General features: G+C 58.3%; 1 protein-coding gene across 2 annotated transcripts in view; it reads left to right on the forward strand.

Moving 5' to 3' along the window:
* The window catches only part of ASS1 (argininosuccinate synthase 1), a 28,612-nt gene extending 5,168 nt beyond the window's left edge, over nucleotides 1–23,444 (forward strand). For both annotated transcript variants that reach the window (XM_054848941.1, XM_054848942.1), the window contains 11 exons: nucleotides 1,252–1,308; nucleotides 1,793–1,867; nucleotides 5,160–5,230; nucleotides 5,616–5,646; nucleotides 9,474–9,564; nucleotides 11,382–11,466; nucleotides 12,972–13,036; nucleotides 17,237–17,368; nucleotides 20,933–21,089; nucleotides 22,568–22,633; nucleotides 23,149–23,444. In XM_054848941.1, the coding sequence (XP_054704916.1) occupies nucleotides 1,252–1,308; nucleotides 1,793–1,867; nucleotides 5,160–5,230; nucleotides 5,616–5,646; nucleotides 9,474–9,564; nucleotides 11,382–11,466; nucleotides 12,972–13,036; nucleotides 17,237–17,368; nucleotides 20,933–21,089; nucleotides 22,568–22,633; nucleotides 23,149–23,203 (885 nt within the window). In that variant the 3' untranslated portion in view covers nucleotides 23,204–23,444. The remainder of the gene's footprint in view (nucleotides 1–1,251; nucleotides 1,309–1,792; nucleotides 1,868–5,159; nucleotides 5,231–5,615; nucleotides 5,647–9,473; nucleotides 9,565–11,381; nucleotides 11,467–12,971; nucleotides 13,037–17,236; nucleotides 17,369–20,932; nucleotides 21,090–22,567; nucleotides 22,634–23,148) is intronic.
* The last annotated feature ends 729 nt before the right edge of the window (nucleotides 23,445–24,173 follow it).

Consider the following 24,173-nt stretch of genomic DNA (forward strand, 5'->3'; position numbering starts at 1 on the left):
AGCACCAGCCATCCCCCCTCGCAGGGGCACCCTTGGCTGCTCCCCGGGCTCTGCCCGCTCCCCAAGCCATTAAGCCGCGGGCGCAGGCAGGGACCGACCGTGGGTAACTCGACCCGGCTGCACACCGTCCCCGGCTGCGGCGTCTTAAATGCAGGCCATCTGCGGTGTCCCCGCTGCCGGAGCAGATGGACTTGTTTTGGGCCTGTAAGGGAAATGAGTGCTTTGGTGGATGTACTCGCCTGCGTGTAATAGTCCTCAGGGATTTCCCAGCCTGGCCGTAAATGCATCCTCCAGGCCAGGGCCGAGAGGAGGGGAGAGGGGTCCTTACGCCCCTTGGTGCTGGTGGAAAATAGGCTTTGGTGAGCGCTATTCCCTGGGAAGTGCTAATAACTCCCAGGCTCGCTCCTCGCCCCTTCCTGACTAACTGCCCTCATTAGTGGGACCTCATCAGCATGGGCCAATTAAGATAAAGGGAGGTTCAGAGCTATTTAATTATGAGTTACTGCATCCTCCCAGTCACTGTGGTCGTCTTCTCGCCTCGCCCTTTCCCTCCACGTATCCTCTGATGCCTGTGGGGAAATAATACCCAAATGTGGGTTTCCACTAGCTCTGTTTTAAGGAGCCCCAGCCCAGGGGAGAGCATGGCTCTTGGGTGACCCTGGGGTCAGCCAGGCTCCCTCAGAGCCAGGTGAATGAGCTGCATCAGGGTTTTGAACACCTGGTGCCCAACTCTATCAGGAGCACCAGGAAAGGTGGGTTTGGGTTCAAACCAGCCATGGAAAGGGACCAGGAGTGACCCCATGGGACAGGGCCCAGGTTCTGGCATCCATTACCTGCTCCTGCTGCCTTCCGTGCTGGGGGAACAGAGGAGATAAGTGGGGCCTCAACCTTAGGCCTTGCTTTTCCAGTGATATTACTGGGAAAATAGTTGTGACCGCTGCACAGAGCGCTTCGGTCTATGAAGTCCCTGGTAGCATCAGCCAGATGTCCCTCCTTGCTGGTGGCTCTTGCAGGGGTTTGCAAACACCCCGCTCAGCTAAGGGTCTCTCGAGCCACGGGCTGGGAGGCTTTTCCCATGAAGCGGCTTGTCCCGTGTGCTGGCCGGAGCTGAGACCCCGGGACGCATCTCCTCTAGCTCCTGGCTGGGGGATTTTGGTCCCGTCCCTGCACAGGGAGAGCGGCCAGGAAACAGCAGGTCCTCTCCTGCCCCGGCGCAGGGTGAGCCCTCAGCATCTCCTGTTTGTGTTTCAGGGCAATGACCAGGTTCGGTTTGAGCTCACCTGCTACGCACTGTGCCCTAATATCAAGGTAAGGCACCCAAAATTGTCCCTGGGGCCCCACCGCTGGGCTCCTGGCCCCCTCCCCGGCCAGTGGGGAATTTTGGTTTAACACCGATGCGAGCGGCCATGCCTCACTTTAACAAGCTGCCAGCTGCACGAAGCGACATTTTGGCATTCGAGGGGGCTGTAATGATCCTTAATTGACCTATTTTTACCCCAAACACAATGAGGCCACAGAGGAAACAGTACCAAGGCAGCTGCCGGATAATCGATGCTGCCTGTTTCCCCTTGCAGCCAGCGCCTTGTTAGGGTCAGGGGTTTGGGTTACTCCACCCTTGTGCGGGGAGATTAAATTTCGGCTGGGGAATTGGCACCCTGTGGGTCCTGGCTCCCTGAGGCTGGCCAGAGCTCTCTTCTGTGGGGACCCTGGGGTGGTGCCAAGGGGCAAAAAGGGGCTGGGGGCTGCAAGGGGGCTGGGGTCTTCTTGTCTCACACTCCTGCTCTCCTGCCAGGTCATCGCACCGTGGAGGCTGCCCCAGTTTTACCAGCGCTTCCCTGGGCGCCGCGAGCTGATGGACTACGCCAAGGTAGGAGCCGGCTCGGGGTGCCCGTGGGATGCTCGGGCATCCATGGGATGCTCAGGGTGGCTGCGGGATGCTCACCATGGCTTGGTGGGTGACAGCAGCAAGCTCTGCATGACATCCTTGCAGCACCATGCTGGAGCCTTCTGGTCAGGGTTTTTTTTTTCCTCTCTCTCTTTTTTTTCTTCCTTTTTAAAAGCCCCACAATTACCTGGCTATTAATTGCAACCTGCTTTCAAAGGAAACGGGTCCCAGCTCCCTGACTTGCGTAACAGACAAAGCAAATACGTTCGCCTTTCTTGTCCCTTCCTTTTTGAAGTACAAGTTGCAATAAAACATATTAGAAGTTTTGCATCAGGTTTTTACGTGCCCACCAGGGTACCTTTCTTTTTTAGCGACTTCATGGAAATGCTTGACAACTCGGCTCAATCAATCAAAAGGGAAAAGGCAGCTCTGTGCATAAACCAGAAAATTGCTTCAGTTTTTAAATAGCTGCCATCGAGGCTGCCTGGGTAATCTGTGGGAAGGCGAGGTGCGGAGCCGGAGGGATGCGGCGTGGGGCGAGGAGCCCTCCGAGCCCATTAGGGCCGCCGAGAGCGACGTGTTGAGGATTGTGTTTGCCATCTGCCGTTGTATTATGAAGGGGCAAGTTTACGAGAGCTTTCCATATGTTGCCAAACAAATTGTCAAATAGGGGAGTTATTAAGAACGCCGCAGTTTTATTATATGGAAAATGGAACATGTGTTTTGGGTTTGGGGGTTTTGTTTGGGGCTGGGGTTTTTTGTTTGTTTGGAAGGGGGGGAAAAAGGGAAATGAAATGGGTTGGGGCCCTGTTCAAAGAGGAAGGGTTGAGGGTTTGTAGTACTTCTGGGTCTCTGATTATCTTCAGCGTTATAAAAAAAGGAGGGTTCTCTTCTTTTTCACACTCAGGAGAGGGAGATGTGTGGCCAGGTCCTTTCAGCACCTGGATGCACTCGGTGCTCAGGGAGTTATAACGCAATGAGGTTTGGGGCTGCGTTGGTGCTGGGGAAAGCAGGGGTCGGTACCGCCGCGGCACAGCTCTTGCTGTAGGTTTGCTGCCCGGGTGCTGGAGCCAGCCTTGCTCCAGCAGCCGCTTTGTCCCTGTGACCAGCTGAGGCTGAAACACCTTAATGACCAAGGTGAAGCTCTCCTGGATGCTGCTCCAGGACCAGCCATCGCCTCAGGCAGAGCCAGGCAGGATGGAGCTCATCCAGGCTGCGCCCTGAAAGCAAGATCTCTCCTCGGTCGTGGCACGTTTGGCCCTGGCCAGGCTGCCTGGGCTCGGCGGTAGTTGGTACATGGGTCTGGACGTGGAGGATCCCCTTTGAAGTGATTAAGTGGGGCGAGGACGGGCTGGGGAGCATGGGCTTCCACGGCTGCCGGGAGGTGGCTGAGGCAGGGAGCTGCCTGGGAAAGTAAATCATTTGGGGCTCACGGCTGATGAGACCGTGGGTGTTTGTGTCCAAAAGATGTGTTTGTACACCCCGGGTGAGGTGAGTGTGACCAATGGCACGGGATGAGCCCATCAGAGGGCACAGCATTGCCCAGCCCCACGCCGCTGAGTGCGGCCCCTCAGGGTAAACAGCTCTCAGCATTGATTGCTTGGCTTTAATTAATTAAGGTGAAATGTCCTCTGCCAATATCCATGAGGGCGCTGGGACAAGGACAATGAGACAGGTGCTGATGGGAGCATGGTCAGCCCCCCGGTAGGGTTGAGGTCTGTACCCCAGCCCATGGTCTCCCCCCCAGTATTATTTCGGGGGGGGTGGGGGGTGGAGAGGGGGGTTGGGAGGCACCTGTAGCTCCATCCGTCTGAGAGATGTGACAGGGAGAGGCATCTCCTCGCTCTTTCCTGGAGAAGCCTGGTGATCCCCAGCACTTGCACCCAGCAGGCAACGTTTTGTCCTCCCGGCAAGCCCAAACTTGTGTTTCGAAGCCCATGTGAAGCGTAGATGTGTCCTGTCTGCTCTTCCCCATGGACAAGGTCTGCAGGCAAGACAGCAGCCCTGCAAAGGGGCCTGGGGTGAGGAGGTGAAGGCAGCCAAGCACCCACCTCCAAAGCCTAGGAATGAGGGACCTGGGGGCGTCCCACACTGGGAGTACAGTGTGGGTGGGACCAGCAAACCAGGACCCATGAGCCTGGGGCAACGTCCCCTGGGAGCAGGGCTGAGTTAGTCCATCTGCAACATGAGGAGGTATCTCAGGACCTTGCTCCCATCTCAGGTGATGGGTTGATGACCACAATTTAAGAACCACAAGCATTTCCTTCCCCTCATCCCAGCAAACAAGGAGCCTCTGCTCAGCCCCTGCTCCTCTACTCCTGGCCGAGCCCTCGGCTGACGTCCCTGCTGTGGTGACACTGAAATGCCAGAGCTGCCCGGCGATGTACGGGCTGTACGGAAATGCTGAGGCACAGTGGGAACCCAGAGCTGCCGCCACTGTCTCCATCCCCAGCTCACCATGGCCATCCTGTAGCCAGAACATCACGGCTCGGCGTGCCGGCAGGGTGGGCGACATCCCCGCTGGCTCTGGTTGTTAGCTTGCCACCATCGCCTTTCCTGCTAATTCCCCCCGCGTATTCACCTTGTCTTCACAGGCAATTTCCCCCATTGAAATGTCAGCGGATAATTGAGCGTGCCGGTGACCTTGTTAGGGAGCTGGGCTCGGCGCTGCGTGCTGCGCCAGGGAGACAGCCGGTGCGGGGCCGTGCGTCCCCAGGCATGGTGCGCTTGGGGTGCCTGGGCTCGGGGGAATGCTGCCACCCGTGTGCCGTGTGTCTGCATCACCACGTGTTTGTGCGAGGCTGTGGGGACGTGTGTGTGGTCCCCTCGTGGCAGAGCATCAATCCTGTTTAGGCTGGAGAGCACCCTGTGGTTTTGGGGACTTCTGTCCCTATGTCACCTCCGCTTGATGAGGAACTCGGCTGGGGGAACGCACCATCCTGGACGTGGACCTAGAAAAAGCACACAACATCCATGCCGACTTCTCCATTGCTTGGGTTCATGGGGGGCTCTGGGGCTCCGTCTCAGCTGGTGGCAGGGCTGGGGCGGCTGTTGTCCTCCCGTGTCCCTGATGTCCCCACTGAGGTGGCCCTCATGGTGGGAGCTGATGTTGCCCAGGGTCAGGGACACAGATGTCTGCCTTGCTCTGTGCTGCCTTGCTGATGGCTGTGGGTTGTGCCTTTGCACTTTTGGGAATGATCCTGGCAGGAGCCGGTGCTGGTGGGGGCTGGGTCCCCCACGGGCTGGCTCAGCCCTGCTCCCCTTCTCTTGGCAGAAACACGGGATCCCGGTGCCTGTGACGCCCCAGACACCCTGGAGCATGGATGAAAACCTCATGCACATCAGGTGAGAGGCCGAGGGGGGCAGGGAGTTACCGTGGGGTGGCCTGGGGCCCCGATCCCCCGGTCCTGCGTGGTCAGGACATCCCTTCCCACCTCTGGAGTCCTAGGCTGCCTCACCACATGCTGGTGAAGGGTGACCCCAAAACCTCCAGCCTCCCTTTCTGCCCAGTTGTCCACATCCCACATGGCAGCGTCCATCTCCTGAGCTCTCCCAAGCCCAGCGCTCCTTGCAAGGTTGCTGCTAAAAGCTCCTGGAGATCCCTAACACTTATTTACCCCCACCCTTGTGGGGCAGTGGGTGATGATGGGAGTGGGGGGGGTTTCTTCCTGGTGGGTTTTGGAGTTGCAGGTGCTACGGTGACTTCTCTCTCCTTCCCTGCCTGCCACAGCTACGAAGCCGGGATCCTGGAGAACCCCAAGGTAATCGATCACGGCCGCCCGGCCGGCATGGCAGCCACAGGGCTGAGGGCGTCTCGTGTATTTGCAGCCTAATTGGAAATTTCACGGCGGGCCGTGTGCGGTGGGGAGGCCCTGCTGCCCGCCCCAGCCCCTCCGCCTCTCCCGGCACGTTAATTGCCGCCGGCGTGAATAGGGGAAGGGACCGTTTCAGGGTGACACCAGAGGGGACAATTTCACGGGGCAGCAATAAAGGAGCAATTAGACAGATGAGGCACTGGTGGGAGAGCGGGGCTGGTGGTGGGTGACGGAGCTCCGGGCTGGCCCCTGCAGCTCGGGTCCCCTGCCCGTGCCTGCAGCTCGCCCACCCCTCCTCGCTTTCCCATCCCCGCTATCCGGGGGGGGAGCGAGGTAAAACCTCCCCTTGCATGGGGTGATGCTTGGAGACCCCGAGGGCACCCATGGGACCACCAGCTCCCACGCAGCTCTGGCTGCCTGATGGGGCCAAGAGCAGCCCGGTGGGTGCCGTGGCCAGGCACTGCCGGTGAGCGCGGCACGTCGCTCTGGAGGCATGGGTCCAGCCCCGGCTGCCTCCAAACAGCGCTCGGGGTCCGGCTGCCTGCTGGCCCCTGCCCGCGCCGTTCATGCTCCAGCGGGTCGCGACACTCGGTGGCTACTTAAACTATCCATCAGCGCTAATTAGACAATCCGGGGAGAGGAGGGGGAGGCAGGCAGAGAGGGAGAGGAGCCGGCTGGAGCTCAGCAGCCTGCGGCCAGCTCGCTGCGGCTGGGCTGGCGCGTGCCTCCGGCAGGGGCGTGAGGAAGAGGAAGGTGGCAAGGGGGTCCTGCTCCCCCTTCGGTGCCCTCCGGAGGGGTGTCTGTGGGTTGGGCTTTGGCAAGCCGGGCCCTTGGAGGGTTCCTCCTCTGGGAGAGTGGTTGGCACAGGGATGGGTTTTCATGCCCCTAGCTGGAGATAGCAGGGGACTGAGCCGTGCCCTTCCCAGTGCACCCATCCTGACCCACCCTTCCGCACCCAGCACCTCTCCCCTTGGGGAAGACCCCTGGTACCGAGGCTCTGCCAAGCCCACTTCCTTCCCAAAGCCAGCTCGGAAAACGGGGTCAATTTAGCAAACAGAGCAGCGACCCCATCCCCGAGCATCCTCTGCTCAGGCACCTCTTCCTCCGCCGGCGCTGGGAGGTGGCTTCCCGGAGTGCGGTGTCACCACCGTCCCCTTCCCCGGCCCGGGAAGCGGTGCCGGACACCGGGGCAGCCGGGGCAGGATCCGGGGTGCCAGGCACGGCGGGCTCCCCTCCCCAAACCCCTGGGACCTGCCAAAGGCAGGGATTTGAAAGCAGATGGTTGAGCTATTTTCTGCCTCTGTGAGGCCCGATTGAAGGGCAATGAGGCAGCTAATGCGGAGAAAGATAGAAATTTACTTGCTTTAACTTCATATGGCACTCTGAAAGAGTTCATTCAGTCCCGGGCACAACAATATCAGCCGGATGAATAAACCATTTGCGGCATCGATAGCTCTGCATCATGGTTTACTTCATGGACCATTTGCTTCCAATTTCTTCTCTTCTTGCCCCGTTTTTCTTGCTTCTTTCTTCCCCCCTCCCTCTCTCCCTTTCCACACACTCTTCCCTTTTTTTTTCCCTTTTTTTTTCTTTTTTTTTTTTTTTTCTCTCTCCCCTTTAAAGATGACATTGCAGGACTAGCCCCCCTGCAGGGAGGGATAAATAGGAGGCATTGATACACTGCAACAAACTATTTGTCATTTGAACTGTGCTTTTAGGAGAGAGAATAAAAAGAGGACAGACTCGCACCGTAATGATGGAATGCAAGCCAAATGTCACTTTTATTTCTATTTAGTTATTTTATTTAATAGGGGTTTTCATAGTTGGCTCGGAAAATTGGAAACTACCTGACTTTGACTTCCAATGTTTAGTAAAGAGTTTTTAATACTTTCCGGTATTTTTTCCCTTCCCGCCCCCCCATCTTTCCTTTTGAACTCAAAGTTTTTCATCATCTCTCGCAGGTTCGTCTAGTTAATAAGTGTGATCAGGGCTAGGAAAGGCCAGACGATGTAAAATTGAAATCCCCAGCCCGTGTAATTTGCGTGTGCGCGCGCACGGGGGGCACAGGGGAGGCGCACGTGCAAGCGCCTCTTGTTTAAAACAAGGGAAAGGGGCAAAAATGAGATAAAATGGGAACCTGAGGGTGGTTTTACTGGAGCATGTGCTGGGGTAGTTATGTCTGTATTCCCAGGATTCGGCTGTGGTTGCTGCCGGGATGTGTGTCCCAGGGTTTGGGGTGAAGCAAGGGGGGTCCCTCTGGCGCGGAGGGGCCGGCAGGGATGCTCAGAGCCAGGCGGGCTGCCCTCGGGTGCTGGCAGTGACTGGGCTTTGCTATTTGTTGGTCAAAAAAAAAAAAAAAAAAAAAAGAAAAAAAAGGAAGTTTTCGCTAAAAGGCTTATTTCCCATCTTTAAAAATTTTGGATGAAAACTTCTGCAGAGAAATTAATTTTCCCTTAAAAAAAGCTTTAAAAAGTTTTTAAGCAATCCCTTTTGGTTTTTGGTGGGGTTTTGTTCGTTGGTTGGTTGGTTTTTTTTAAACTTGTTTTCTACCTTGTCGTATTTTCCTTGCTGGAAAGGAGGAGTGAGGAAAAGTGAGCAGGAGAAAAGTCGTACTTTAAAAAGGAGAGGAGAAGCAGGGGGAGCACGGGCCAGGCTGCGGGCAGGCGGTGCAGGCAGAGCCCTCGATGCAGGCAGGATGCCACTGCCCAGGGATGCCCAGAGCTCCAGCTCTCAACAGCCGGGTTTTGGGTGGAAATACCAGTTTATCACCCCTTAAACCAGTTGCAGGAGCGGCTCGGTTTGGAGAAACTCCACCAGAGCTGCTTGCACAGAGGGTTTTAGGTTGCTAGGGCTCCTCAGCTGGAGGCTGCTCTGCAACGCTCCCTGCGGTGCTGGCCAGGGACAGCTTTGGCCCAGCCGCGCTCTGCGGTTCTCCTGCTCGGCGCTGCCCGCCTTTCCACCGCTCCGTGCCTCAGTTTCCCTCCCCTCTGCCTCCCAGAGCGGCAGCTGCGCGGGGCGGCCCTTTAGAGACAGGAGTTTGCAAACGCTGATCCGAAAGCGTTTTGGGGCCAGCGCGCTCAGCCGCATCGTGCGTGAGTGCTGAGGGGACACGCGAAATTGCAAAGCATTTGCTCTCTGGGACGGAAAGCTTTTTTTTATTGTATTTCACCCCCCCCCGTCTCCTGGCACGCGCTTCAATTGCAGCAATTCATCGTCGGCGCCCGAGCCTCCGGTGGCCCGGCTCTGACGGAGATAAGATGCCTCTTTCCTATAAATCTAGGAAAAAAAAAATATACATAAAGGTTGATGTGCTCTGAAATGGGTTTTTGCTTTGTTCTTCTATTTTCCCCTGTGTGTATTAACCCCGGGGACACCATGAAAGAGCCGGTGCGCCTGGAGCACCTGCTGGGGTCAGGCCTCCTCATTAGTTTTTTCGGTCAGCGCGGAATAAGCCCGGCCGTGGCGCGGGGACGTGCGGGTGCCCGCCCTGCCGCTCGCTGCCATCGTCCCGCTTTTCCCTGCCTGACTTGCTTCTCCGCAGCCATCCCACCTCCAGCTGTGGGGGCGTCGGAGGAAAAGATGAGATCAAGTTGAGGGGAAAAATTGGCTGATTTCTCCAACCCCTTTGTTCCCGGGGCCCCGGTAAGCACCGGTGCTGTGCCGTGCCGTGCCGGCCCCGCGCTTTGGGATGGGGGATGCGCGCCGGGGTTGGGGGATGCGCGCCGGGGTTGGCAGTGCCGATGTCACTGACTTTCCCCTCTTCTCTTCCCCAGAATCAGGCCCCCCCTGGGCTCTACACGAAGACCCGTGATCCGGCCACCTCTCCCGACACCCCGGACGTGCTGGAGATCGAGTTTGAGCGGGGTAAGCGCCTCCTCGCAGCCGGCCCCTCGTGCCTCTGCCCCCCCGGAAGCTGAACCCCGCTCCCTGGCCAGGACCGGGGGCTGGCGGGAGCGTTCCCGGGATGGGGGCAGGTGGGGTGAGCCCCGACTCGTGGTGGCAGGGCTTGAGATGGTGCGTGCAGCAATGTAGGGCTCTTCGAGGTGTGCGCGGGGGTCTGGGTACGTTTTGGGGAGTTGACTGGGACCCCCCTGAGAGCAGAGAGGGGTCCGAGCCCCTGCCCCAGCCATCCTGCAGCGGGCACGGGGTCCCTCTCCTGCAGGGTGGCACACAGGTGGCCCTGGCCGCTGTCACAGCCGGGGATGCTCCAGGAGGATTTGGCCAGCGGTGCTATCAGTGTCACATGAAGGAGACGGCGACACCCCGTTCCATCCCCGGGGACGCATGGCAGGGCCCAGCACCAGAGCTGTCACACAGAGAGGGGACACAGCACAGCATCTCCCACCTCTGCCAGCCATGGGCGTCCCCATGCCACCATCCATCCTGGCAGCAGCAACGAGCCCGGGCTGGGGAGACCCCGCTCAGAGGGGGCACCCCCCCACCGCTGCCCCCCCGCCGCCACCAGCATCCCTGCTCCATTATAATGATCCCCCTGCACGGAGCAGCCCCCCCTCCCAGCAGCCCATTCAGCCCCTAGTTAATTTATTTGAAGTTTTAATCTAATTATTAACTATTTTAAAGGCTAAGCAGCTTTCGCCAACAACGGCCCTGACAACGTCGGCTCTCCGCCGAGCGGACCCCGGCCAATACCCCGGCGGAGGATGCGAATAGAAAGAGCCGGGGCGAGGGGAGGGCGCGGAAGGGGGGGAGCCCGCGCTGAGAAGCAGCTTAAGGTTCATTATTGCCGCGAGTTACATTTAATAGCAATTTACAACTGAGTTTATAAACCCCTGGAAAATAGGGGGTTTAGGGGGGGGAACCTGACAGCCCCCATCACTAGACAGGGCTCTCGCGGGTGCCTCCGTAATAAAGACTAGAAAGGGAGGCATTGAGGCTGATTGGCAACTGATAGTGCGTTAAATGGTAATGAGGAGGGCAGATGGAGGGGGGATTAGCCTCCAACTCCGCACCGCTTTTCTTTGTGGGCCCCGCAGCCCCCTTGTCAGCTTCCTAATACATTTATTGCTCATTTCACACCGCTAAAGAAAAATGCCTCTTTCTATTCAGCATCCCCCCCCAACACCCGCCCCGCTCCTGCCTAGCACCCTTAAATTTTTTTTTTAAGGGAAAAAGAGAGAGGAAAAAAAAAAAAAAGGGCAATAATTAATTCATGGCGGGGAGTGCCCCGCTGCGGGGTGCGTGTGCGTGCGTGTGCGAGCAGCCGTGCCCCAGTGTGGGGGTCCCCCCCAGATGCCCCCCGTGCTGGCGGAGGGGAGGGGGACGGGACACGTTTGTCAGCCCCCCCCCCCCCCCCAACCCCGGCAGGGGCTGGTGGGACAGAAGGTGCTGCGACGTAAGACAATTGCCGAGCGTGAAATTCAATTAGTTAAGGGCCTGGTTGCAATTTCACAGGCCCTAAAAAAGAGAGAGGGAGAGGAGAGGGGGAAAAAGTGGGGGGGGACACGTTTTTATGGCCTTTTTTATTTATTTATTTCACTTCTCTCCCGAGGTGGGTCCCCCTCCCCTCGCCTCCCCCCCCCCCGCACCAGCTTGGATATGCCTTTTTAAGAAGTTATTTAGAGTTCATATCTGTCACATCTATTTAACGCCCGCGGGGTGATGTTCCGGGGGGGATCCCGACACCGGCTGATCCTGCCCATCCTCCCTCCCCGCCTCCGCAGGTGTCCCCGTGAAGGTCACCAACGCCGGGGACGGAGCCACTCATTGCTCGACCCTGGAGCTCTTCACGTACCTGAATGACATCGCGTGAGTGCCATGCTGTCCCCTGCCACCTGCCCGCCGGCTGGCAGCGGGGACCAGGACGACGTCCCCAGGGTGGGGTGGAAGTGGGATGATCCCAGCGGGCATGTCCTGATGAGCCCAGGGATGGTGGGCAGCAGCGTGAGGATGGGATGGTCCCAGTTGGGTCCCAGTTGGATCGTTCATGCCAGCAAGCCGGAGCTGGGCACCGAGGCCAGGAGCACAGGGGTATATGGAGACAGGCTGAGAGAGTTGGGGTGGTTCAGCCTGGAGAAGAGAAGGCTCCGGGGAGACCTTAGAGCCCCTTCCAGTCCCTGAAAGGGCTCCAGGAAAGCTGGAGAGGGATTGGTGACAAGGGCAGGGAGTGACAGGACAAGGGGAATGGCCTGAAGCTACAGGAGGGGAGATTTAGATTAGATATTAGGAAGAAATTCTTCCCTGTGAGGGTGCTGAGGCCCTGGCACAGGGTGCCCAGAGAAGCTGTGGCTGCCCCTGGCTCCCTGGCAGTGTTCAAGGCCAGGTTGGATGGGGCTTTGGGCAACCTGGGCTGGTGGAGGGTGTCCCTGCCCATGGCAGGGGTGGCACTGGGTGGGCTGTGAGGTCCCTTCCAACCCAAACCAGTCTGGGATTCTATGATTCAGGGTTTTGCTCCCTGTGAATGAGGTCTTATTCACACCCTCAGCCCCATGGTTGGGTGAGGGCTGCCTTGCCCACAGTGGGGGCCGAGCCCTCGGGGCACCCCGTGCCTGCAGGACACCCTTTGCCCCTGGTCCCAGCTGGGCCCGGGACCCCCGACCCCTGCATCCTGGGGGGGGCATGGCCTGGCCCTGCCTGCCCGACGGGGCTCAGTGTTTCTTTTGGGTGGAGAGTCAGCTTTTTGGGGCTCTCCTCCCCCTGCCTCCAACCCCTCTTTGGGGCTTTCTACCCTGTGCGACCCTGTGCCCACTTGCTGCTGCTGCCAGGGCAGAGCCATCCGCAGGGGCTTGCCCAAAAATACAGCAGCACCCATGGGAGCACCCACCCCTCCCGCCCTGTGCCAAATGCCACCCGGTCCCCAACCATCCTCCTTTGTGCCTCTGCCTGTATGCCTGCTCCCTGGCACTGAATGGGAATGAACTTTTCTATGTAGTTTGCTCTTTAAATGTTAATTAAGTGGTTTTAAAATTACTTTGGCTATCAGGAATACAGCTGCAGCGTGGCCTGTCCCCTTGCCTGGTTTGTTTTCTGGTGGCCCAAGAGCCGCGGCTGCCTGTGGCACTGCCAGCACCAGCGTCCAACGATGAAGAGGCTGGTGGCACAGAAAAGACGAGGGGAAAAGGAGAGAAAACCCATCTCCTTGTCACCCGCCCTATCTGGGGTGGCTACCAACGGTCACCAGTGCTGCTCAGGGGCTGCCCACGCTGTCGTTTGGGGTTTGCCCTCTATTGTCCCCCAACCCCAACCCACCTCTCATGGCCACCCATGTCCCACTGCGGGGCTGGGGCTGCTGCAACCTCCCTTCTCCTCTGCAGGGGCAAGCACGGCGTTGGGCGCATCGACATCGTGGAGAATCGCTTCGTCGGGATGAAGTCCAGAGGTAAGTGGCCACCCACCAGCGGTGCCATCCCTGCTCTAAAGATGGGGGAGGAAAAAAAAAAAAAGGGAAAACCCTGGTGGGACGTGGCGGGTGCTCAGCATCGCTGGGGTGCTGTGGCTCAGGTCACACCAGCAGCCCTCAACTATTCCCTCTCCATCAGCTTTTGACCGAGATTTCCTGGTGACAGGGACTTCTCACTGGTCTCTAACGAAGGCAGCTGCCTGCTCCCTGCCGGTGCCACTGTTTGCACCAGCCCTGGGGTCCCAGGGCCACCAGAGACCCCAGGTCTTGGGTGAGACCTGTCTCCATTGGGAAACACACCGAGCTGTGGGCTTGTGCGGGAGGATGCTCGTGGGAGGTCCTGGAGGGTGCGAGGCTCTATCATACAGGTGCAAAGCGCGGGAGGCGAAGGCAAGTCACTGAGGGTTTTTTAAAGCCAATTCTTCGATTTATCTCTGCATTTTTGAAGCCGTGACTCTTAGTATTGATCATCCGTTAGGATCAACTTCACTGGAAATCTCTGGAGGCAGCGAGCTGCCCCATGCAGAATGAACTAACTAACGAGGTGACTCATCATCATTTCCCATCCCCTTGCCCCCAGTCTTTTGTTTTAATCTCGTTAATACCTAATTAGATGCTCCTTTTCTTTAAACTTGCCCTCGGTGCAGGGCATCAGCAAATATTTTTATAAGACTTGGCCCACGGTCTACCTCCCCACTGCAGGGCACCAGCCCTTTTGCAAGAACATCAGCCACAAAAGATGAGAAACAAAACCCAAAATCATTTGATCTGAGTTTGAATCATCAAATTAAAACCAATAGAAGGAAGAAAAAAAAAAAAACCCAACCCCAAACCACACACACCAGCCTGCGCATTTGCATGCAGGATGCTGAGTAATTTGTCAAAATCTATTTTATTTTTTTAAGAGCCACTGACACGCTCTAGTGACCCTTCCAGCATTTAATAATTTCTCTAAACCCCATTTAACTGTCATGTCTGTCTCCTGCGTGACATTGCCAAGCGATCGCTGCCGTGTTTGTGCGCCGGCAGACGCGGGAGGACCGGGCTTTCTGGGGACAGCGAGGGTGCGCGCGCCTCGGGGACGAGACCTTGGTGGCGGGTTTTCCCCCGTGCTTTCGGCAAGATCCTGCCCCCGTTTTTGCTCCTTGGGATTAGCAGAAACCTCTCCGAAATCTGCTCCAAGAGATGCTCTGCAGGAGAGATGGAGAGCCGGGATGGGGGGAGGCCAGAGCAGAAGGGTGCTGCCGGTACCTGCCCCCCCCCCCCCCCCCCCCGGGGGGGTTTGGGGTGCAGGGCAGCTCAGGATGGCCCCACCACCGCACTGCCGGGAGCATTTTGGACCCCAAACAGAGTTAGGGCCAGTGGGGCAGGAGATGGGACCTGGGCTCACGGGCGGGAGGGGATGATCCCTTAAATCCCAGCAGCGTGCAGCAACCCCGCCGGCGCGGGGCTCTGCAGGTTCCTCGGGGCAGCGCAGGGACCCCTTCGCCCCAGGGACCCCTTCGCCCCAGGGACCCCTTCGCCCCAGGGACCCCCGCTCTGCAGGGGAAACTGAGGCACAGGCAGTTAGAGCACAGCAAGGGCCCTCCACAGCCGTGGAGGTGGCAGCAAAGGCTCCTGCCAGGTGCCTCCTCTCCCTCACGTCCCAGACCTGGGGAGTCGGGGAAGAGAAAAATTCATTTGCATTGATTTTTACTAAGCTCCTAATTGAACTTCGTTAAGGCCTAATGGGCGACGGGCGAGCTGAGCGTGCTCGCGCCAGCCTTTTAAGCCCTATTAACTCAATTTTGCCGTATTTGTTTTAGTGGGAGGAGGGTGGGTAATTATGGGGTGCCGGGGAGCGGCGCTGCAGCCGGCCGGGGGGGCCACGGCTCGGCTGGGGGCTCTTGGCTGCAAGCAGGAGTGCGGCCCTGCCTCTCCCGCCTTTTCACATCCTCATTATCAAATTATCTTTTTAACTCCGAAGGGGGGCTAATTAAGTGAAGTAAATGAAATCAGTGGGGAGGAAGCGGGAAGGAGGGGATGGCCATGGCCAAAAGAGCCGAGCGCTGCCTTTGCCTGCGGCTTTTCCTCCCCTTGGCTCTCTCCTTCCTTTTCCCTTTTCCTCCCCTCGATGCGCTGAGCAGATGGAGGAGGAAAGTTGAAAACCCCTTCCCTGCGATGAACCCACACTCGGTCTCAGCCCTGGACCAGTGGTAGAAATTTGGGCAGCATCTTCCCATGGGCAGCAGCATCCTCCCCTTCCCCTTGGGAAGCCACCGCATCCCGTCCCATCCCACGGATGCCGTCGGGAGTGACAGCCCGCACTCAGCGCAGCAAAATTGCTCGGATGGAGGTGAACTGACAGCCGAGGTTACAAATTAGAAAATTTTAAGCAGCGGCAGCTGTCTCCTTGGCTGCCCCCCCATGATCCCCCCCCTCCAGCCCCCCCTTCCCCAGCGGTAATTACGGGGTGATTGAAGCTTCGCCAGTCTGCAGTGCTGACACCTCTGTCTTTTTCCTGTAAACACGGGGAGATGAAAATAGACACTTGGAGACGCTGTGAGTGTCACTTTGAAGGTGTCTCTTGTCTCCTCGGTGGTGAGGCTGGGAGCGTGGCTGTCAGGTCCCCTCCGCCCCGGCTGTCACACTCCGGTCCCCAGTCCTCTAGGTCGAACGGGACAGGCAGGGGTGCAGGCAGATGGGCAGGAGGTGGGAGTCAAGACACAAACCCAAACCTTCGGTCAGCCCACATTGGCTTTAACACCTCCTAAGCGGAAGGAGAGGGAGTATTAATTGTATTAGCTTTGCGGTGGGGGTCTGGAGGGGGCTTACAGCAGCCCCCCGTGCCACCGCGGTGCCTGTGGGGACGGCTGGGTCGTGCTGTTACCTCGGCTGTCTCCTCCAGAAGCCCCGTGGGGATGGGTGCTCGGTGAGCACCCCGAGACCTGCCCCCGGGGACCAGGCTGCATCGCGGGGGTGGCCTGAGAGGAGGGGGTGGCTCTCCTTAGGGACGGAGACCCGTCCCGTGCCTGTGGGATGCTGAGATCGGGGACCCTGGTAGGGGTGAGGTTTGAGGGAAGTGGCTTGGGCTGCTGTGGTACATAGGGTTCCTGCCGTGTCCGTGGGACCCATGGCCACCCTGGGATGCGACCCTGCTTGAGCCTGTGCCACACTCCAGGGCACTGAGCAGGCAGAGCCCCACGCAGGTTTGAGGCCCCGTGACAGCCCGTGGGCTCCCCTCACCCCCTCTCGGGGCCGGTTGGGGCCGCGTCCCCTTTGGCAGGGACGATTTCCTATGGGGTTTCTTTGTACGCGAGCAAAACCCAACGCGCGGGTGCCCTTTGCCATTCCCGTGCCGTAGCAGAGGTGCCTGGCGTTGGGAGGGGACGGTCCCCACGGGCGGGCAGGGGACAGGGATGTGTTGGCGGAGCAGCCCTGGCCACAGGCAGGTTACAGCCCTGCCCGCTGCCTGTTCACTCCCAGACTAGCTCAGCATTTCCCCCGCCGGCTTTCCGCACGCATCCGACCCGGAGCGGAGCACCGCATGGCCGCCTTCGTGTTTAAACACCAAGTAAACGCGTTATGTGGCAAATAAGGCCCGAGCGGCTGGAACAAAGGGAGCAGCTCTCCTGCCGTGTTAACCCCCATCGCCGAAATAATTAAGCATCCCTCCATCCTCAGGTCTCGTGCAATGGGGGGGCAGGTGGGAAGAGATGGGGGGGGCCTCCTGCCAGCCCTAAATGAGGTTGCCCTCCCAGCCCCCAGGTAGCCTCATTGCTTCGCAGCAGAGGCGCGGGGCTCTTTCTCGCCAGCCGAGGGGAGAGGAGGGTATTTCAGGCCCTCCGCTCCCCGTGCCTGTGCCCCGCGTCGTTCCTTTAATTACAGGTTTTCAGCCGCAGACCGTTGGGCACGGATCGGTGGGGGGATCGGTTCCCAAACCCTGTCATTTAGCCTCGTCAGAGTGCCTCTTCAAAGAGGGGAATCTAGAAATTTTCTCCGCAAGGTGCGGAGTGGACTGTCTCGGCCCCAGCATGAATATAATGACAGATGCATTTTACAGCAAGCTGGGACTGAATGCGCTCGACCACAGCTCCTTCTGTCAGCCAAGTCATTATTTTTTGTCATTTGCTGACAGTTTTGGTCTCATTCGTTTCTCTCTCTTTTTCTGCTTTTCCCCCTGCCTGGAAAAATGGCTAGGTATCTATGAGACCCCAGCGGGAACGATCCTATACCATGCGCATTTAGATATTGAGGCCTTCACCATGGACCGGGAAGTACGGAAAATCAAGCAGGGGCTCGCTCTGAAATTCTCCGAGCTGGTGTACAACGGTACGTACGGTCCTTCGGCACGGCCCTGCAGCCGCAGCATCTTCCCAGCCTTCCTCCTCCTCCTCCTCTCTCGTTGCTACCGATGCTGCAGGTCCCGCTGGTACATGCGCTGAGGGCTGTAAAACTCAGGTGTTGATTTTTGAGGCTGCTCGTGGGGGAAAAGATGGGTTTGCTCGTGCCAAGGGCTGAGCCTGACCTCGCACTCTGCCTGCTTTGGTGCCGAAGGGGCTCCACGCCTGCCTTCGGGAGGGGGTGCCACCTTCCACGAGGGCTTGCTGGTGGGGGATGCTCCTAGCAGCTCTCCCAGCCCGGTGCCACCGCGTTGTCCCATCCAACACATTCGGATGTCCCTCAGTCTGCAATTCACCGTCCCTTTGTTCCCCCCACGTCGCCTTTCCCCAGCTCTCCCCTCGACCCCCTCCATCTCACGCACACCCCCCCCCCCCCAAGCACGGCCGTCCCCGCGGTGGGGTTTGAAGCCAGGGACCTCTCCCCGTGTGCTGGCGTGGGGGGCTCTCGAGGTGCCGTGGCCCTGGCTGCCGGGGTGCAGGGGGGCTGCGGGAGGGTCCTGGCCGTGCTATGCGGGGTGCAGCCCACACAGGGGCACTGCGGGTTGTGGCTTTGCCGGGGGCTGCCGGAGGGGCTTCCAGCACGGCCCGGCCTGGCGAGCACAGCGCTGCCCGGGGGGGGGGGGGGGCTGGCTTGCACCCACAATTAAGTGACAGCCGTGAAGCCCTTTGCCCTTCCTCCTGCGATGCACCCAGCAGCTCCAGCTCAGCTGCCCACGTGGGCTGAGTTTGAGGGGTCTCAGCTCAGTCCCCCCACGCTGCTGGGGGGGGGGAATGATGCTGGGAACAGCCTGCCGTGGGGCTGCTGCGCCGGGGGGGCTGGGAATGGCACCCCCCGGGAGGGGACATCATCACAGCCCCAGGGTCTGCTCCGTGGATCAAGCCCGACTCGGTCGCTGGTGCTAAATTGAAGGAAGCAGGATTAGCCTGAAATGTTGTAAGTGGGCTCAACCCCCCCCGCCCACACCTGGGTGCCTGCTGCACAGCTCCAAGCACAGCAGTGTGGCCCTGTGCCCCCGCTCTTCCTCCGTCCCCTGCCTGGTTCAGAGCTGACGTCCCTGGAGACCCCACACCGGGGAGATTTCCTGCCCCTCGGCCAAACACCACTTTTATCTTTCACGTGTGCTGATTTCTCAGCCTCCCGCTTCCTCCTCCCATCACTTTTCAGGTGTTTCTAACTGTAAGGGCTGGGATGATTCCCATGAAATATTCCCCTAGGAATAACCTGACTCCAGGAGCTCGGGCTTTGTGCAGCAGCAGATCCAGCGGGACTGGGTCAGGCTGTCTTCTCGCCTGCAGTTTCTGATGCCTGTGCTCGTCCTCGGCACCTTCCCCTCCAAGGACGCTCCCTCCTGCGTCTTCCTCGGCAACTGGCGTTTAATACCCGGGCGCCTTTGCTGCTTAAAGTGTGTTTTAGGGCCCTGGCAAGGGGAGGGCTTCTGGGGCTGCACGAGTGTCCGTTACCTTCCCCTTGAATCACAGCCCCTGCCTTAATTCACTCACCGATGCTGCTCCTGCCTCTGGCTATTTTTATTAGACTTTGTCCTGGGCTGCCTTTATTTGGACTATTTTTTTTAGTTTAAGCATAAAGCTGTTTGTTTATTTCTAACCGCTCACTTGTTGTGAAACCACCAGATTTAAAGAGCCACTCGGGGAATCGTGATTTTGCTTTTCCCTCCCACCTTTGCCAGGCGAAGGCTGCTGTATCCCTGGCTCCAGATGCTGAATCCCTGGGGATTTTCAGTGTGGTCCTAGACTTTCCTGGCAGCTGAGCCCAAATCCAAGGAACAACCCCAACAGGGTGCAAACAGCACCCGTGGGTCCCCATGCCGGAGGCCAGGCTTTCAAGCTCACCTTCCTTTAACACCTCATTATTGCAACTAGTCACTGATTTTAGAAGAATTAGTGTTTATCTTCCCCCGTCCCCATTGATCCCATTGTGGAGGGGTGGCTTTGAAGCCAGCTCCTGTCCCGGCAGGTACACCCAGGTGCGGAAATGCCATTGTCCCCCTGCCTGCGTGCGATTAGGGCAGGATCCTGGTTACAAGGTCATTAAGGGGGATCGATTCCAGTGCAGAATGTGTCTGCGGTGGGGGGCGAGGTGCGGGGGGGGGGATGCTTCCTCACACCTGGAGCTGTCAGAGTCAGGGTTTAAGTAGCTGGTTATTATTTTAACGTGTCTCGGGTTTATTTTTACGGGGATGCAACAGCCCAACATCAATCCTGATGTTTGAGGAGTCGTACGTAGAGGGTGGTTGCCAAGAAGAGGGGCGTCTTTGCCTGGAGCTGGGGTCCCTGCCTGCAGGGCAGTGCCGATTGTGGGGAAGGGGTCCCCGACCCCCCCCCCGGCTGTGCCATGGTGGGGCGGCTGAGGAGAGGTCTGGGTCAGGGAGATGGTTTTGGTGGTGAGGAGTTGCAGGGCTTTGACTGCGGCACGGATCCCGGGGACAAGGCTGCAGGATACGGCCCCGCTCAGGGCTGGCAAGGCCAAACAACAAAAGAAATTGTTTGTTTCTTTAATGGCTTCGGCCCCAGAGCCCAGCTGGGAAGGGAAAGGTGAGAGGGCACCAGGACAAGCCGAGCCGGGAGGGCGATGGCAGAGATAAAACCTGGGGATGACCAGAGGGAGGTGAATGGGCTCTTTCTCTCTCTGCCTCTATCTCCCTCTCCATCTCCCAGGTTTTATTCCAGGTCTCCGAGGGCTCCCTGGTTAATTACCCCACTTAGGGACAGGAGGGGACAGGGGGCCGGCAGGCAGGGCCACTGCCCCTCCTGCGCCCACAGTGGCCTCGGCGGACAGCAACGCTGACAGCTGCTCCCGCAGGATGTGTTTGGGGGGCCGCGGTGTGACCGCACATCACCCCAACGCCCAGCCTGGGCTGACAGCTGGGGGTTTGGGGTGCTGGAGGGCGGCCATGCCGTCTGGAGCTGGGGTAGGAGGGGGTGGCACTCGCCATGGTCATGGTTAGATGGAGATTTCAGTGGGCACCAGCACCATTCCCCATGTCCCACTAGCCCCTCGCTCCAGGGATGCTAATCCCCTTCCGGGGGGGGTGGGAGCCAATTCCGCCCCCCCCCCCAGTTCTGTGTCCATTTGTCTCCACCTGACCCTCCTGAGATGATGATTTTTGAGTGGCTGTTTCATACTGACTTAATGAAGCTTTTCATTTCCACGCTCGCCCCGCTCCTGGAGCTGGAAGGAGAACGGCCCCGCTGCCTCTTCTCCACCAGCCGGGTCCAGCCTCCTGTCTGGGGTGGGGACCCGAGGGCCACCAAGGGGAAGGGACACCTGTGAGGTCTCCATCCCTCAGAGCTGAACCTGGGTGTCCCAGCACCTCATTTCCCTCTCCCAGTCCCACATCCCTTCCACTGAAAATCACCCAGGGTCTGCCTTGCAGCACTTAGCCTGGGAGACCACCCTGCATGGGCACCCTCGGGCACCCCGGGGCACCCCAGCCTCTCCCGTGCCCCCGCTGACCCTGCCTCCCGCCCGCAGGCTTCTGGCACAGCCCCGAGTGCGAGTTCCTCCGGCAGTGCATCGGGCGCTCGCAGGAGGCGGTGGTGGGCACCGTGCGCCTCTCCGTCTTCAAGGGCCAGGTCTACATCCTGGGCAGGGAGTCCCCGCGGTCGCTGTACAACGAGGAGCTGGTGAGGTGAGTGGGGTTTGGGGGGGGGGCAGAGGCGGTGGCAGCAAGCATCCCATCTCATCCCGGCGCATCTCATCCCATCTTGTCACGTCCCGCTCCATCCCATCCTATCCCATCCCACCCCTTCACGCTCCATCCTGTCCTGTCCCATCCCCGGTGACACCGGTGACGCCGTCTTCCCAGCCAAGCGCCTGGCCGAAGCACGAGCTGTGTTTTCAAGTCAATATTATTTTTTTTTTTTCCTCTGGCTTTTCCCTTTTCTTCACGTTGTTTTCTCTCTCGCTTGCTTGCTCCCCCCTCAGCCCTCCCTCAGCCCCTTTCAATCTCTCTAAACACTTTATAAGCCATAAATACACCCGAATGAGTTTAGATCAGTCGGAGTAAATGTCAAATTATCTTCTCTCTTTCTCTTCTCTGGCTTTTTTCCCCCCTTTCCCTCCCCCTCAAAATCAACAGCTCCTAATAATCCGTCCCAACCCTTCATTATGCTTCGCACTCTCACTTGGAGAGATTAAATGAATAAAGTAAAAAAAAAAAATAAAAAAAAAAGAGGGAAGAAAAAAAAAGGAGGATGGAGGGGGGTGGGACGGAGGAAAAAGAGAGAGGGAGAGAAAAGCAGGGGCACTTATTCTCCCTGCGTCTCCAACCATTTTCCTTTTCTTTTTGATTTCTACATCGCTGGTTTGAAAGCCTTTGAGTGACGGCGTCACAGGAACCCGAGAGAAAGCTGTGAGAGGCAGAGCTGTGTGGAAATGCCTCTGCACAGTAGGTAGAAAGTAACGTAATTATAGAGCAGGTCAGAACCACTCGAATGAGCAAAAATAAAAGCACAGAGGTTTTTCTGTAGCCCGTCAGGGGAGGTAAAATCATTGTAAACTCTTTCTTTTTTTTCTTTTTTTTTTTTTTTTCTTTATTCCCCCCCCCCTCTTCCTCCTTTAAGGTTTGCAGTTTCTGGGAAACGAGCCGTGTGTTTTGGGGATGTAGGAAAGCATCGGAGTTGGGATTCTGTGGGTGGCTGCTGCCTTTGGGGAGGGAGATGTTCTCGGTGTTGTACCGAGGCACCGGCCACCGCGGCCACAAACCCCTTTGGTGGCGGGGATGTCCTCCAGCACCGCGCGGGGCAACGTCCCTGCCTGGCATGGGACAGCTCTGGGGCAGGGCGAGCATCCCTGCTTGATGTGAGAGCGCAGGGAGGAAGGGTGGTGATGGACATGAGCGACCACGGAGGGAAAGGTGTCTCCAGCAGGGCCCTGGGGAGCCCGCAGATGGCCGTCGGGGTGGTCCTGTGGCTCTGCGGCCCCCAAGGACCCTGCCCTGAGCCCCCCGCAGCCGTGGGCAGCTGAGAACGGGCAGCAGCGGGCACCGGCCCCGGGGGACCAGTTGGCTCTGGGGTCACCCACATCCTGTCCCTTCCCAAAAAGCACCCCCGAGCCCCCCCTGCCCCGGACCCCCCTGTCCCAACGACGGTGCCTTTCTCTCCACAGCATGAACGTGCAAGGGGACTACGAGCCCGCCGACGCCACCGGCTTCATCAACATCAACTCGCTGAGGTCTGCGGGGTCGAGGCGGGACCCTTCGGGGGGGGGGGGGAAGACCCCAGCACCCCCAGGGCTCTTCCCCTTCCTGGCTCAGGCTCTGGGGGTGCACCGAGCCCCCCCTGAGTGCTGGGGTGTGACCAGCCCCCCCTCAGCACCAGCCCTGCCTAATTACAGCCTTCCCCAGCACAGCCGGTCTCGTTATTTTACTTATTTCTCAGACCCCGCCATACTCTCCCTGCCCCCCCCAACTCCAGGGCTGTAAAACACGCCACATTTACATAATGGGCTCTTAATTTTTCCATTGCCTGTTAACTGCTTTGTTCTCCCAGATCCGCCATGTCCCCCCACCCCTCTAAGATAAATTAATTACATTATCTCGTGGAAAAAAAAAATAATAATTAAACTGTACAGGCCTTAACAAACGCCTGCTCTTCACGCCCCCTCATTCTGCTTAAATTAATTGAAAGGAAATGTGTGTTATTACTGTTAATTTACAATTAATTTTTTTTTTTTAATCCGGTTTCCAGGCTGAAGGAATATCATCGTCTCCAGAGCAAGGTCACCGTAAAGCAGGATGAATAGCAATCAATCGCACGCGAACCTCCCGCTCCCCTTTCTAATTTCTCTGAGAACTAGCACTAATTGTGGTGGTAATTTGTAATTGTAACTCGTCTCCCTGGAGTCACGGCGGAGGTGATGGCTTTGTTACGGGGCGGCAAGTGAAATGCAATCATTAAAAAAACGTGGTCGGCCGGAGGAGAAGTGAGGAAAGAAATAAAAACCCAGCCACGCGCTGGGTCTGCTCATTGAGAGCCGGGCTTTATTCCTGCCTTGTTTGTTTGCTCTTCTGGCCCAGCACTTCCCCGAGCCAGGCTTTGTGAAATTTGTAATGGATTAAGTGCCTCCGAAGGACGTGGGGGGGTTTGTTGGTACCTCGTTGTGAAGGTGGGGAGCGGGGGACGTTGCCCCGCACGGTGCTGGTCTGGAGGGGTGAGCGGGTTGGCAGGGATGGGTTTAAGAGGATTTGGTCCCTTCTCTTTTGTCTTTGTTTTAGTGTGTTTTAAGAGCAGACTTGGGGCTTGTTGAAAAGGAAGAAAACCAGGGGAAATATCTTCCCCTGGTATTGTGGGAGGAGAGGAGTGCTTGCTCGCCCCGGGTCGGGCAGTGGGTTTCTCTCCCGTTGCGCCTGGGTGGGTTGTGGGTCCCTCCATCCCCGGGGCTCGGGATGCAGGGATGGCTCAGTGAGGGAGACCTGCTCCGAAACTATGGTGGAAGCAGGAGGAAAGAAAGAAAACACTTTCTAACCCATGCAACTGCCCAGCATGTGCTGCTGCTCCGCACTGCCAAGGATGGGGAAGGACCCGGTTTGGGATGCCCCCATGGTGGGTGTCCCCAGGCTGGGAGCAGCAGAGATGCTCTCTGGGGCTGGGAGTGATGCACCCACCGTGCTGCATCCTGCGGCGCCCGGCACGGCCGTGGGGCACCGGGCAGCCCCATCCCAGCGGCAGGGACGTGCCGCTTTCCCACGTATTTGGGGAGCAAAAGCAGAGCT

Source organism: Grus americana, chromosome 20 (genome assembly GCF_028858705.1).
Source record: "Grus americana isolate bGruAme1 chromosome 20, bGruAme1.mat, whole genome shotgun sequence".
Lineage (NCBI taxonomy): Eukaryota > Metazoa > Chordata > Aves > Gruiformes > Gruidae > Grus > Grus americana.